Source organism: Ranitomeya imitator, chromosome 2 (genome assembly GCF_032444005.1).
Source record: "Ranitomeya imitator isolate aRanImi1 chromosome 2, aRanImi1.pri, whole genome shotgun sequence".
Classification (NCBI taxonomy): domain Eukaryota; kingdom Metazoa; phylum Chordata; class Amphibia; order Anura; family Dendrobatidae; genus Ranitomeya; species Ranitomeya imitator.
Genome location: NC_091283.1, coordinates 835,962,286 through 835,977,043, shown reverse-complemented (window position 1 = coordinate 835,977,043; position 14,758 = coordinate 835,962,286). Strand labels below are relative to the sequence as shown.

Genomic DNA, 14,758 nt, shown 5'->3' with positions numbered 1-14,758 from the left:
TGTACACAAGAATATAACTACTATAATACTGCCCCTATGTGCAAGAATATAACTACTATAATACTGCCCCTATGTACAGGAATATAACTACTATAATACTGCCCCCTATATACAAGAATATAACTACTATAATACTGCCTCTATGTGCAAGAATATAACTACTATAATACTGCCCCTATGTACAAGAATATAACTACTATAATACTGCTCCTATGTACAGGAATATAACTACTGTAATACTGCCCCCTATATACAAGAATATAACTACTATAATACTGCTCCTATGTACAGGAATATAACTATTATAATACTGCCCCCTATATACAGAATATAACTACTATAATACTGCTCCTATGTACAGGAATATAACTACTATAATACTGCCCACCAAATACAAGAATATAACTACTATAATACTGCTCCTATGTACAGGAATATAACTACTATAATACTGCCCCCTATATATAAGAATATAACTACTATAATACTGCCCCCTATACACAAGAATATAACTACTATAATACTGCCCCCTATGTACAAGAATATAACTACTATAATACTGCTCCTATTTACAAGAATATAACTACTATAATACTGCCCCCTATGTACAAGCATATAACTACTATAATACTGCCCCTATGTACAAGAATATATCTACTATAATACTGCTCCTATGTAGAAGAATATAACTACTGTAATACTGCCCCTATGTACAAGAATATATCTACTATAATACTGCTCCTATGTAGATGAATATAACTACTGTAATACTGCTCCTATGTACAAGAATATAACTACTATAATACTGCCCCTATGTACACGAATATATCTACTATAATACTGCTCCTATGTAGAAGAATATAACTACTGTAATACTGCCCCTATGTACAAGAATATAACTACTATAATACTGCTCCTATGTACAGGAATATAACTACTATAATACTGCCCCCTATATATAAGAATATAACTACTATAATACTGCCCCCTATACACAAGAATATAACTACTATAATACTGCCCCTATGTGCAAGAATATAACTACTATAATACTGCCCCTATGTACAGGAATATAACTACTATAATACTGCCCCCTATATACAAGAATATAACTACTATAATACTGCCTCTATGTGCAAGAATATAACTACTATAATACTGCCCCTATGTACAAGAATATAACTACTATAATACTGCTCCTATGTACAGGAATATAACTACTGTAATACTGCCCCCTATATACAAGAATATAACTACTATAATACTGCTCCTATGTAGAAGAATATAACTACTGTAATACTGCCCCTATGTACAAGAATATATCTACTATAATACTGCTCCTATGTAGATGAATATAACTACTGTAATACTGCTCCTATGTACAAGAATATAACTACTATAATACTGCCCCTATGTACATGAATATATCTACTATAATACTGCTCCTATGTAGAAGAATATAACTGCTGTAATACTGCCCCTATGTACAAGCATATAACTACTATAATACTGCCCCTATGTACAAGAATATATCTACTATAATACTGCTCCTATGTAGAAGAATATAACTACTGTAATACTGCCCCTATGTACAAGAATATATCTACTATAATACTGCTCCTATGTAGATGAATATAACTACTGTAATACTGCTCCTATGTACAAGATTATAACTACTATAATACTGCCCCTATGTACACGAATATATCTACTATAATACTGCTCCTATGTAGAAGAATATAACTGCTGTAATACTGCCCCTATGTACAAGAATATAACTACTATAATACTGCATCTATGTACAAGATTATAACTACTATAATACTGCCCCCTATGTACAAGAATATAACTACTATAATACTGCCCCTATGTACAAGAATATAACTACTATAATACTGCATCTATGTACAAGAATATAACTACTATAATACTGCTCCTATGTACAAGAATATAACTACTATAATACTGCCTCTATGTACAAGAATATAACTACTATAATACTGCCCCTATGTACAAGAATATAACTACTATAATACTGCTCCTATGTACAACAATATAACTACTACTAGATGTTGGCCCGATTCTAACGCATCGGGTATTCTAGAATATGCATGTCCACGTAGTATATTGCATAGCCCACGTAGTTTATTGCCCAGTCACGTAGTATATTGCCCAGTCAGGTAGTATTTTGCCCAGCTACGTAGTATATTGCCCAGTCACGTAGTATATTGCCCAGCCACATAGTATATTGCCCAGCGACGTAGTATACAGCACAGAGCCACGTAGTATTCAGCACAGAGCCACGTAGTATATTTCCCAGAGCCACGTAGTATATTGCCCAGCCACGTAGTATATTGCCCAGCCACGTAGTATATTGCCCAGTGACGTAGTATATTGCCCAGTGACGTAGTGTACAGCACAGCCCACTCAGTATATAACAGTGGCCACGTAATATATAGCACAGCCCACGGAGTATATAACACTGCCTATGTAGTATACAGCACAGAGCCACGCGGTATGTAACACAGCCCACATAGTATACAGCAGTGTGGGCACCATATCCCTGTTAAAAAAATAATTAAAATAAAAAATAGTTATATACTCACGTCCTGGGATCCATCGGAGCTCCGGCGATAGGTGCGCGGCTGCCTCCATCTTCCGTTCCCAGGATGCATTGAGAAATTACCCAGATGACTTAGCGGACTCGCGAGACCGCTAAGTCTTCTGGGTAATTTCGCAATGCATCGCTGGGAACGGAAGATGGCGGCAGGCGCGAGCGGCTCAGCGGACAGTGAGTATAGCAGGTTTTATGTTTTTTTATTATTTTTAACTTTACATTTTTTTACTATTGATGCCGCATAGGCAGCATCAATAGTAAAAGGTTGGGGACACACAGGGTTAATAGTAATGGTAATGGAGTGCGTTACCCGCGGCATAACTCGGTCCGTGACCGCCGGCATTAACCCTGTGTGAGCGGTGAGTGGAGGAGAGTATGTGGGCACCGGCCACTGACTGCGGGTAGTAAGGAGCGGCCATTTTCTTCCGGACTGAGCCCGTCGCTGATTGGTCGTGGCTGTTTTGCCACGACCAATCAGCGACTTGGATTTCCAGGACAGACAGAGGCCGCGACCAATGAATATCCGTGACAGATAGACAGAAAGATAGACAGAAAGACAGACAGACGGAAGTGACCCTTAGACAATTATATAGTAGATAATACTGCCCCTATGTACAAGAATATAACTACTATAATACTGCTCCTATGTACAAGAATATAACTACTATAATACTGCTCCTATGTACAAGAATATAACTACTATAATACTGCCCCTATATACAAGAATATAACTACTATAATGCTGCCTCAATGTACAAGAATATAACTACTATAATACTGCCCCCAAAATACAAGAATATAACTACTATAATACTGCCCCTATGTACAAGAATATAACTACTATAATACTGCCCCTATGTACAAGAATATAACTTGTATAATATTGCTCCTATGTACAAGAATATAACTACTATAATACTGCTCCTATGTACAAGAATATAACTACTATAATACTGCCTCTATGTAAAAGAATATAACTACTATAATACTCCCCTATACACAAGAATATAACTACTATAATACTGCTCCTATGCACAAGAATATAACTACTATAATACTGCCCCTATGTGCAAGAATATAACTACTATAAGGCTATGTTCACACTTTGCGGATTTTGCTGCGGATCCTCAGCGGATTTGACCGCTGCGGATCCGCAGCAGTTTCCCATGAGTTTACAGTACAATGTAAACCTAGGGAAACAAAAACCGCTGTGCACATGCTGCGGAAAAAAACGCGCGGAAACGCTGTGGCTTACATTCCGCAGCATGTCACTTCTTTTCTGCGGATTTTCACCTGCTCCAATAGGAAACTGCAGATGAAAATCCGCATAAGAATCCGCAGTAAAAATCGCGATAAATCCGCAGTAAAAACCGCGACGGGTTTTCACTGCGGATTTTGGAATTCTGCTGCGGAAAAATCCGCAGTGGAATCCGCAAAGTGTGAACTTAGCCTACTACTGCCCCTATACACAAGAATATAACTACTATAATACTGCCCCTATCTTCATGAATATAACTGCAATAATACTGCCCCTATGTACAAGAATGTAACTACTATAATACTGCTCCCTATATACAAGAATATAACTACTATAATACTGCCCCCTTTGTACAAGATTATAACTATTATAATACTGCCCCTATGTACAAGAATATAACTACTATAGTACTGCACCTATACACAATATAACTACTATAATACTGCTCCTATGTACAAGAATATAACTACTATAATACTCCCCCTATGTACAAGAATATAACTACTATAATACTGCTCCTATGTACAAGAATATAACTACTATAATTCTGCCCCTATGTACAAGAATATAACTACTATAATACTGCTCCTATGTACAAGAATATAACTACTATAATACTGCTCCTATATACAAAAATATTATCAGAAAAAAACAAAAGATATTCAGCTCACCCGTGAATGTCCAAAGGCTGTGGTAACGGCATCCGAGCAGGGAAAAAGATGTCTCCGCCGTATTATATTATAGTAGTAATATTCTTGTATATAGGGGCAGTATTATAGTGGTTATATTCTTGTACATAGGGCAGTATAATATTCTTGTAACAAAGAAAGCAGGATTTCCAGCTCCAGGACGTAAATATAAAAGCAGTAATTCTTTATTCCATGATTAAAATAGCAATGGCTGACAATAAACTGGAGAAAGCATCACACAACAGTCCCAACTGTTAGGACTGTTGTGTGATGCTTTCTCCGCTTTATTGTCAGCCTTTGCTATTTTAATCATGGAATAAAGAATTACTGCTTTTATATTTACGTCCTGGAGCTGGAAATCCTGCTTTCTTTGTTACAAGAATATTATACTGCCCTATGTACAAGAATATAACCACTATAATACTGCCCCTATATACAAGAATATTACTACTATAATACTGCTCCAATGTACAAGAATATAACTACTATAATACTGCTATGTACAAGAATATAACTACTATAATACTGCTCCTATGTACAAGAATATAACTACTATAATACTGCCCCTATGTACGAGAATATAACTACTATAATACTGCCCCTATGTACAAGAATATAACTACTATAACACTGCTTCTATATACAAGAATATAACTACTATAATACCGCCTCCTATGTACAAGAATATAACTACTGTAATACTGCCCCTATGTACAAGAATATAACTACTATAATACTGCCCCATGTACATGAATGTAACTGCTATAATACTGCCCCTATGTACAAGAATATAGCTACTATAATACTGCTCCTATGTACAAGAATATTATACTGCCCCATGTACAAGAATATAACCACTATAATACTGCTCCCATGCACAAGAATGTAACTACTATAATACTGCCCCCTATGTAGAAGAATATAACCAGTATAATACTGAGCAAAAAAAAGGGAAGAAGCCAGCACTGCTTATGGTCAGAACGCAAAAACTGAAGTGCAATTGCACATAATAAATTCTAACTGTATTTCAAATATGAGACATTTAGCAAACAATTGATCAATTCTTTGAGCTACCCCGCCACTTCACGGCAATCTCATATTGGGGCAGTCCTATTCTACATATTTTATTTACGTTGTGCCATTATGGCCTCCTGAATGTATAAAGAGTAGAAAGACCACATTACATGCGAACTGTACCTGGAGCATTTTCAGAATCACTCCCTTGGTGCCAGGAAAGGCAAGCGCAGGTAAACGCCGATCAGGTCCAGTGTGGACATTTCAGATCTGGCTTCCACACTGCCAAACCAGCACCAAAGATGAAAGGTGAGACAGGCTGAGACACAGGTGCACAATTAACTGGAGCCTGAGGCAGGGCAGGGCTGCTGTGTGTGTGCACAGCAGCCTATCAATCACAGTGAACACAGAAAGAATGGCGCACATAACCCAGCATGCGCGGCAACAGTGGTGGTCAGCCACATACCAATGCAAAGCAAAAAAAGGGAAGAAGCCAGCACTGCTTATGGTCAGAACGCAATAACTGAAGTGCAATTGCACATAATAAATTCTGACTGTATTTCAAATATGAGACATTTAGCAAACAATTGATCAATTCTTTGAGCTACCCCGCCACTTCACGGCATTCTCATAATGGGGCAGTCCTATTCTACGTATTTTATTTACGTTGTGCCATTATGGCCTCCTGAATGTATAAAGAGTAGAAAGACCGGGTTAAGTGCGCAATTCTTTTTGTGTTTCTGTGATTGATAGGCTGCTGTACACACACACAGCAGCCCTGCCCTGCCATAGGCTTTGTTTAATTATGCACTTGTGTCTCATTCTTTATCTGTGGTGCTGGATGGGCAGTGTGGAGGTTGGATCTGAAATGTCTGTTTGGACCTGGTCAACCTTTATCCTCGCTTGCCTCCTCTGGCGCTATGGGGGTGACTCAGTAATGCTCCAGGTACAGCTTGCATTTAATGTGGTATTGCTTTTAGTTAATTTAGGAGGCCTTAATGGCACAGCGAATATAAATAACGTAGTGTAGGACTGCCCTAATATGAGAATGCCGTGAAGTGGCGGGTGGCTCAAAGAATTGATCAATTGTTTGCTAAATGTCTCATTTTGAAAATACAGTTAGAAATCAATATGTGCATTTGCACTTTTATGTATTGCGTCTTAACCTTAGGCAGCGCTGGCTTCTCCCCTCTTTAGCAGTATAATACTGCTCCTATGTACAAGAATTTATCTACTATAATACTGCCCCCTTTGCACTGCAGTACTATATTTTCCCCCAATATGAATAATAGTATTGGTACTTGCCATTGTTTTCGAAGCTAATACCATCGGTACACTTGCAATTTTTTTGTCACTTTCTTAATTTGTCTTGTGTTATTTGTTGACTCTTATTGAGCTAAATTCATGGAAATGGAGCGCACTTTTTGTGACTTTTGTACAAAGTTAAATAAAGGGCTACTTTCCTTAACTATTTTTGAGCAATCATAAAACAAATTGGGGTGAGCGTCTGGATGTTAGACTGGAGTAAAGTTGCTTCAAATTTTGCGACTGTTTAAAAAGTTGCAATTGATGAATCAGCTGAAATAGTCTAGAATCCCTGAACTCTGCCCACAAAACAAAATAGGGGAGCACATATGAAGAAGACTTCAAAAGAGGCACAAATAAAATATTGAGTTGTGCAAAAAAATAAGCAAAACACACAAAACTAAACAAAAAACAGAGAAACTGTATAAATGCTCTGCACTTCAGCTGTGTCACTCGCACACAGTAATGAAATAGAGGCTCTGCTATAGAGCTGTGTCACTCGCACACAGGAAAAGAATAGAAATGATGCTAGATACGATCCCTGTTAACCTCACAGAGGATCAAAACGCTCACTAAGGGAGCAGGTAGCATACAGTGGTCATCCAGTCAGCAACTGCACTCAAAACAACTCCTCTCCGGAGGTTCTGGAATTCTAGCGGCTATACGCCAGCCCTGAATTCATACAAACAAACTCCTCTACGGAGGAGCCAGAAGTCTAATGCCTTACAACCAAGCCTGAGCACATGCATAGACCACAAAGTTGCAAAGTTCATACACACATGGATCTTGCCTGTGGACCAATCTGAAGCTGCCACATCACCAGAGCAGCTGACATCCGAGCACCAATGAGAAGGCACCACATCACGGACATGCTCAGTAGGGTTAAATCTGGATAAGGCTCCAGAGCACAATGCTGCACGTGTATACCAGTAGTCACCATAGGCTTAGCTGGAGAGCCAGCAGTAACTACACATACAGCACGAGCCTGGGCAAGGTGCTGGATCCGGAGTCTGTTCTGAGCAGTCATCCCAGCAGCTGAGCCTGAATGGGAGACCACAGCACCGGACAAGGCTTTGGATCTATCCTATGCAGTGGAAAATCCCAGGGGCTAACAGGTAGTCTTAGGCTGGTGTCACACTTGCAATTGCGATGTGAGAAACTCTCGCCTCAATACCCGACACTGCTACCGGCACTCGGGAACAAATACATGCAGCTGCAAACTCCGTTCCCGAGTGCCGTGGTATTGAGGCAAGAGACTTGCGCGAGTTTCTCAAATGTGACACTGGCCTTAGCCTGCGAATGGAAAAATAGAAAATTCTGAAATCAAGGCTTGTGTGTCACAGAAAGCGTGCTTCCTGACTTCTGAGACTTTTCATGCATTTCTTTTTCCTTTTTTTGTCAATTTTTATTAAAGACAAAAGAAAAATCTGCACATTGCAGAAATTTAAATGCAACTGTCTACCACACACGTGCGTGTTGTTAAAAAAATAAATAATAATAATGTAACAAAAATAATAATTTTTTTGCACACTTCCTTGGCTGAAAATCAAATTCATAGGAAAACCTAAATGAAGGTGAGAAAATCCAATTTGAAAAGATTCGCTTGTCTCTACTCATCTTTAGGTATTAATTCTTGTGATTTAAAAACTGTTGACATCTCCTTTAATGCTTCCAGGCCAAATCATTTTCCTGCCAGAAGACCGGGAGAAAGAAGAACAGAAGATCAGACGTGAGCGGGAGCGATGGCAGCCGCCGGGCACAAAGAGCACCGGCCGAAGAGAGGTGAATCTAAGAGTTTTTTGGGTATTTTTTAAACCCTTTCTGGCAGCTTGAGTTTGCAGAACTAGATTTCCTCATCTAGACCTTGACGCATTCTAATATCTCATCAACGATAAAACCACTCCCCGCTCAATAAAATGTTCTTTTTTTAAAATAAACTTCCTTATGTACAATTTATCGCATGGGAAAGAAATAATCATAGCCATCTGTGTATAATTTCATTATTCATTCATTAAGCCAAAAACAAGTTAAAGTATTCGGTGCCCTTGACCTTTTTACCTGAATCTCTCGTATCATATAAATAGGAGATGTGTGGCGGTACTATTAGACATCGCCACAATGAAAGGTCTTGTGTTTATCGCTTTCCTCGTAGCTGGCGGTAAGTTTTTATAATTAAATATTCTTGTTTTACGGTATGACATTGTACATGGAATTGGATTCCAAATATTTGCGGTGGATCCTTCGTAGAGCTTGATTCCTGGATCCAATGTGACCCGGAAGGTTTAGAATTATGATCTTGGGACCTAAAGAAAGGTGAAAGGTGAACCAGTCTTGGTCCAGGGTCAAATTCATTAATTAGGTGCATACTTCACTCACTTTTCAAAAAAGTTGGAAGAGTTGGAGTAAAACTGTTGCACAAAAAATTGAGACTTTTTAAGTTGTGTTGCAAGTTTTGTGGTGTAAAGTACATGATGAGTGTACACTTGAAAACAGCACATATGACCCAACTTACCCAAAAAGGATCCACAGGACCTTCTGTAACAAAAAAAAGAAACTAATATTTTGGGGTTCTTGTGCAAACGATGCAATGGAACCAACTGGCACGAAAGTTTTATTGCTAGATTCTAAGGCTTTTTCCAGTTGGAATTCTTCAAATAGTTTTGTAAGTGGAAGTCACTTCAAGAAATGCTCATTTTTTAAATACCTTTGGGAGAACTTTTTCAATTCCTGAAGCAGTTTTGAAAGGTTTACGAAGAGTATAAGATATATTATACATATAGGAGCAATTTCTCTTGCTACATATCTAAATAACTTTAAATAAAATAAAACTTAATTTTCATGTAGCGCTAACATATTCCGCAGCGCTTTACAGCTTGCACACATTATCATCGCTGTCCCCAATGGGGTTCACAATCTAGAATCCCTATCGGTATGTTTTTGGAATGTGGGAGGAAACCGGAGTGCCCGGAGGAAACCCACACAAACACGGGGAAAACATACAAACTCCTTGAAGATGTTGTCCTTGGTGGGATTTGAACCCAGGACCCCAGCGCTGCAGTGCTAGCCACTGAGCCACCGTGCTTTCTTCTTCTTTACATGCACATTGTACTGGTAGAGAGAGATACAGCTTTAGTTATCAGTACGCCTCTATGTAATAAATATATCTTCTGTAATGTCTTTTAATTTTACATTACCTATTATTCATAGACTGTAGTTGTATTTTTTTTTAAATAGTTCTCAACTCTTATTTATCTCTTATTTATGCATAATCATATAATGATATGTTTGCTTCATCCTTATAGGACTCTTTACAATTTTTTTTAAATTCAACAATTACATTAGTAAAAGTGCGTGTCAACAAATCAAGCTACATGCATGGTGTAGTCAGGGTTTTTATATCAAAAAGAATGAAGTTTATTGTCCTTATTAAACTTTACAGCTGCACATGAAACGTCATTTATACAGCACAAAGGAATAACAAACAGTCCTTTCTCTGGGTAATGCAAAGTAAATCAAAAACAATCTTTAGCATAGACAGTTCACCATTATTCACAACACAAGCTGCCTATTATTAGGCCTGTTACACCCAGACTGGACTGTGGGAGCAAACTTTTGGTAACTCTTAAATCCTGGACCTAAAATCCAGTCAAGTAAAAACCCTTTCAGCAACTTAGTGTTACTGGTACAGACTTCATGGGACTTGCATCATAGAGGCCAGCTGCCTCGATGACACATACCTGGCATCCAAGATGCTACCTCCTACTTTCTTACAATAGATAGATATAGAGTTGAGCGAAACAGTTTGCAAAATCCTGGTATAGAGACCTCACTGGTAGTCAGTGGCAGCCAAAGAAGAGCACTGCATTCTTCCTATTAACTGCCTGAATCCTGAACGCCTCTTCTGTTTAGAATGCCCTTGTGACATCATGACATCAAGGGGATCAACTAATCAGAAGAATGCTGGAGAGGGAAGGCAAATATTAGGAAGCTCAAGGTCCTTTGGTCCAGTGGCCACGGACCCTCAAAGTACTCACTGGGCCACGGTCCTGCAAACCGTTTTTCTCAACTCCAAATAGATAGACATCAGATAGATACATGGATATGAGATAGATAGATATGACATTTATAGAAAAACGTGTTTACTCTGATTTTTCTCCAGTTTTTTCTAGGCCCAATGAAGATGATAAGATCATTAATGGTTATACCTGCTATAAGAATTCTGTGCCATACCAGGTGTCGCTGCGAGTTGCTGGCAGACATTATTGTGGGGGGGCACTCATTGAAGATGGGTGGGTTCTAACTTCTGCACAGTGTTATCAGAAGTAAGTTAAACCTTCCGATTTTTAGCCATTAATCTTTTCTTCCATTTATCTGTTGACGGCTTCTTGATTAGAAAAGCTACATATGGGTGTATGAAGGCCATCATGTAGACGTTGCCAATTTTTCCAATTCTATCTGGGAAACCACGGCTTGCCTTATGAACATTTTGGCGCCTTGTTCTCCCTTAGCATTTCATTGGGTGTTTAACCTCACACATTTTACAATGCTAGAGCAGATTTTAAGAATTTGCACTGTTTCCTCATCTGGGCTTCAGGTTGATGAGCTCAGGGAGAAGTTGCTAATGCCTAAAGCTGACAACTGTAGATAAACCAGGGAGTGGGCAAAGAAGAGGGATCATAGGAGACTTCAATTGTTGAAGTTACTGTATATTAGGTTGGGGGTAGGAATCAACCACAAGTTGTTGTGGGACCCACTATCCACCATATGTTTATATGCGACTTAACAGTAACAAAACTGTATTTTATCTTTAATTTGCAGCAACATTCAGGTTGTGCTGGGAGAACATGACATATCAACTCACGAAGGTCCCGAGATGTCCATTGACGTCTACCGCATTTTCATGCACCCAGAATTTGATGAACATACCCTGGATAATGACATCATGTTGATCAAACTGGTCAGAAGAATCTCATTAAATTCTTATGTTCGAACAGTGTCACTGCCCTCGTTGTGTGCAGGTGCCGCTACTACCTGCCTCGTGTCTGGATGGGGAAACACAGTGCCTTCTGATGGTAAGGCAAGGTTCACATGGAGTTTATTTTTTAACATGGATGTAACACCAGTCTTTACGAATTGGCCCCAAAGTTTCACCTTGCTGCCTTCTTCTTTCTTTCCATCTAATATATCTATACTGCTTCTATTTCTGTAATGTACATTTCTTTAATTTTACCCCACAGCCTATTACCCAGCCTATACTCTTCAGTGCTTGGAAAGCCCCACTGTAAGTGGCAATGATTGCTCCAAATACTACCCTGGAAGACTTACCCACAACATGTTCTGCGCTGGACGTGTTGGTAAATTTACCACTTGTAAGGTAATGAATCTTACTACTAAGTCCATACTGTATGTAGGGTCTGTTCACATGGTTCTGATTCAGCAAAGCTTTTATGCTCACAAAGTGGAGTAAAAGCTTTGAAAAGATGCAAAACGTTGGGGTAACTCAGACTTGCTCCAAATTTTTGCAAATTTTGTCATTTTCTTGCCAATTTTTTCTCAGCTCTACCGATATGGGCAGAGCTGGGGTGGAACAGGGGTGTGATGTCACAGCTTGTCTATTTCATGGCGGGCTGTAGCGTTCACTATACCATAAATCTCACTCTACTCCCTCACGCACGGAGGCGCGCTCCACTTGTAAGATGCTATAGATTCATAAAGAAGTGTGCACCTCTTCATGAATCAGGAGTGTCTGACTCCACTATGCCGCCTCATCAAGACCGGTAAGAAAATCTCTGGTCTTGATGTATCAGGACCATGGAGTAATTTCATATTTACATCCTCCTAGTTTGAAGAGTGACTTAGCCTACACCCATGTGAATGTTGGGAGTATTACTCTAGAGTCCTTAGAGGTGTTGTCCTCTCCAATGTTCTTCTTTCAAAAACATCTTAGAATGGATAAAAAACACAGCATACTCACTGCACAATGTAAGTAGAAGAATGGAGACAGGCCAAGCAGCACTGGAAGAAGATACTTTCGAACAAAAAGTTCAGGAGAGGACAACCCATTAATCATCTAATTTTATTGCGCTGAGTTCAGAGTATAAAAAAATCTTAAAGAGGATAGTTTCATTTTTATAGACAAAACCAGGGATTTCTAAATTAATAGAGGTAAAAATCTCCATTTGGGATCTTCATCACTTCACCAGATTGTGGAGAGGAGTTGTCCTGTCCTACAGACATCCCATTAAGGTAAATGGGAACTGTGTAATACCTCATTCCTTCTTTGGTGTAAGAATATGTGAATACTTTTCTGCCCAATGATGACAGAAGTATTCTAGGAGTGATACCTTTATTGGCTAACCAGAAAATAATATGTTTGCAGCTTTCAGAGCACAGTGGCTCCTTCTTCAGGCAAATCAAATCTTGTCTGAAGAAGGAGCCACTGTGCTCTGAAAGCTGCAAACATATTATTTTCTGGTTAGCCAATAAAGGTATCACTCCTAGAATACTTCTGTCTTCATTGGGCAGAAAAGTATTCACATCGATTTTTCTGGCTAACACGGTACCACAATACAATTTGTTATTGTACATCTTGGTGTAAAAAGATAACAGCTGACTAGTAGGCAATGCATCCCTCCTAATAAGTATGAACTGTCTATCATTTATCAGGATTATTCATGACCAGAAGCTTAAAGCCATGTACAGCTCACATGACCTTATGTGGTTCATGATAACATACAAGCTGGTCAAGGGTTACACATTATTATTATTATTATTATTATTATTATTATTATTATTTATTATAGCGCCATTTATTCCATGGCGCTTTACATGTGAGGAGGGGTATACATAATAAAACAAGTACAATAATCTTGAACAATACAAGTCACAACTGGTACAGGAGGAGAGAGGACCCTGCCCACGAGGGCTCACAATGTACATTCTGGGCAACCCTATTACTCTCTGTGGGCCTGGCGGGGCAAGTGTTAATGTGCATGGCCAAACAATGCATCGGGATATTCATTAAGGGGAGAAGGCAAAGTGGGGAGGAATCAACAATATGGAATGTATTCAACAAAAATGAAGAAATGTACAAGAAATTCATATGATTAATGTACACCCAGCTTATCTGGTGAATACGAAAAGAGCTTTATTCATAGGCTGTGTTCTCTTGTCTAGGGTGACGAAGGTGGACCTCTTGTGTGCCAAGGACAACTGCAAGGAATTGTGTCCTGGGGAAATCAATGCGATGCACAGAGAAACAATCCGTGGGTCTACACCAAAGTCTGCAATTACATTTATTGGATTAAAGACATTATTAGTCATAATTAGGTATTTTTCCACCCAAGTTGGTAGACATCTTCATACAACCAGGAATTTCTAAAATGAACACACAAATGATTTTATGATAAAATTCGACATACAAATCTCGTTCCATACTAGGCTTGTGAAGTTTGACCGTCTCTAACTGTATAAAAAATTACACATAGTTGGAATTACTCTGAATAAACTTCAGAAAAAAAGATGCAAATAGATTTATCAGTGAAACTTTGTTGTGTCCTTCATTATGATATTAGGTTAAATCAGGGCCGGATTAAAGAGGTGGGTGGCCCGGGGCCTATTTTGGAGGGAGGCCTATAAAGTGTAAGCACAGCACTATACTGTAAACAGGTCCACACTATATACATACAGTATCAGCGTCGGACTGGAGTGCCTCGGGGCCCACCAGAGAAAAGTCATTCTTGGGGCCCACCATGCAGTTATATAGAAATAATATAATATATACTACACACGGGACACGACCTCTATATACTACTACAGAGATTGACAGTAGCAATTAACATGCACCCTACATATAAAGCAGATGTCATGAAGGAG

The 14,758-nt window shown here is 38.8% G+C and overlaps 1 protein-coding gene across 1 annotated transcript; it reads left to right on the top strand.

The window, feature by feature from the left end:
• Window positions 1–8,995: 8,995 nt before the first annotated feature.
• Window positions 8,996–14,425, top strand: LOC138666084 (trypsin-like). Its single transcript, XM_069754213.1, has 5 exons — window positions 8,996–9,041; window positions 11,043–11,205; window positions 11,702–11,955; window positions 12,121–12,257; window positions 14,060–14,425. Exons 1-5 carry the CDS (start codon window positions 9,002–9,004, stop codon window positions 14,210–14,212), a joined length of 747 nt encoding a protein of 248 aa, XP_069610314.1. The 5' UTR covers window positions 8,996–9,001; the 3' UTR covers window positions 14,213–14,425.
• The last annotated feature ends 333 nt before the right edge of the window (window positions 14,426–14,758 follow it).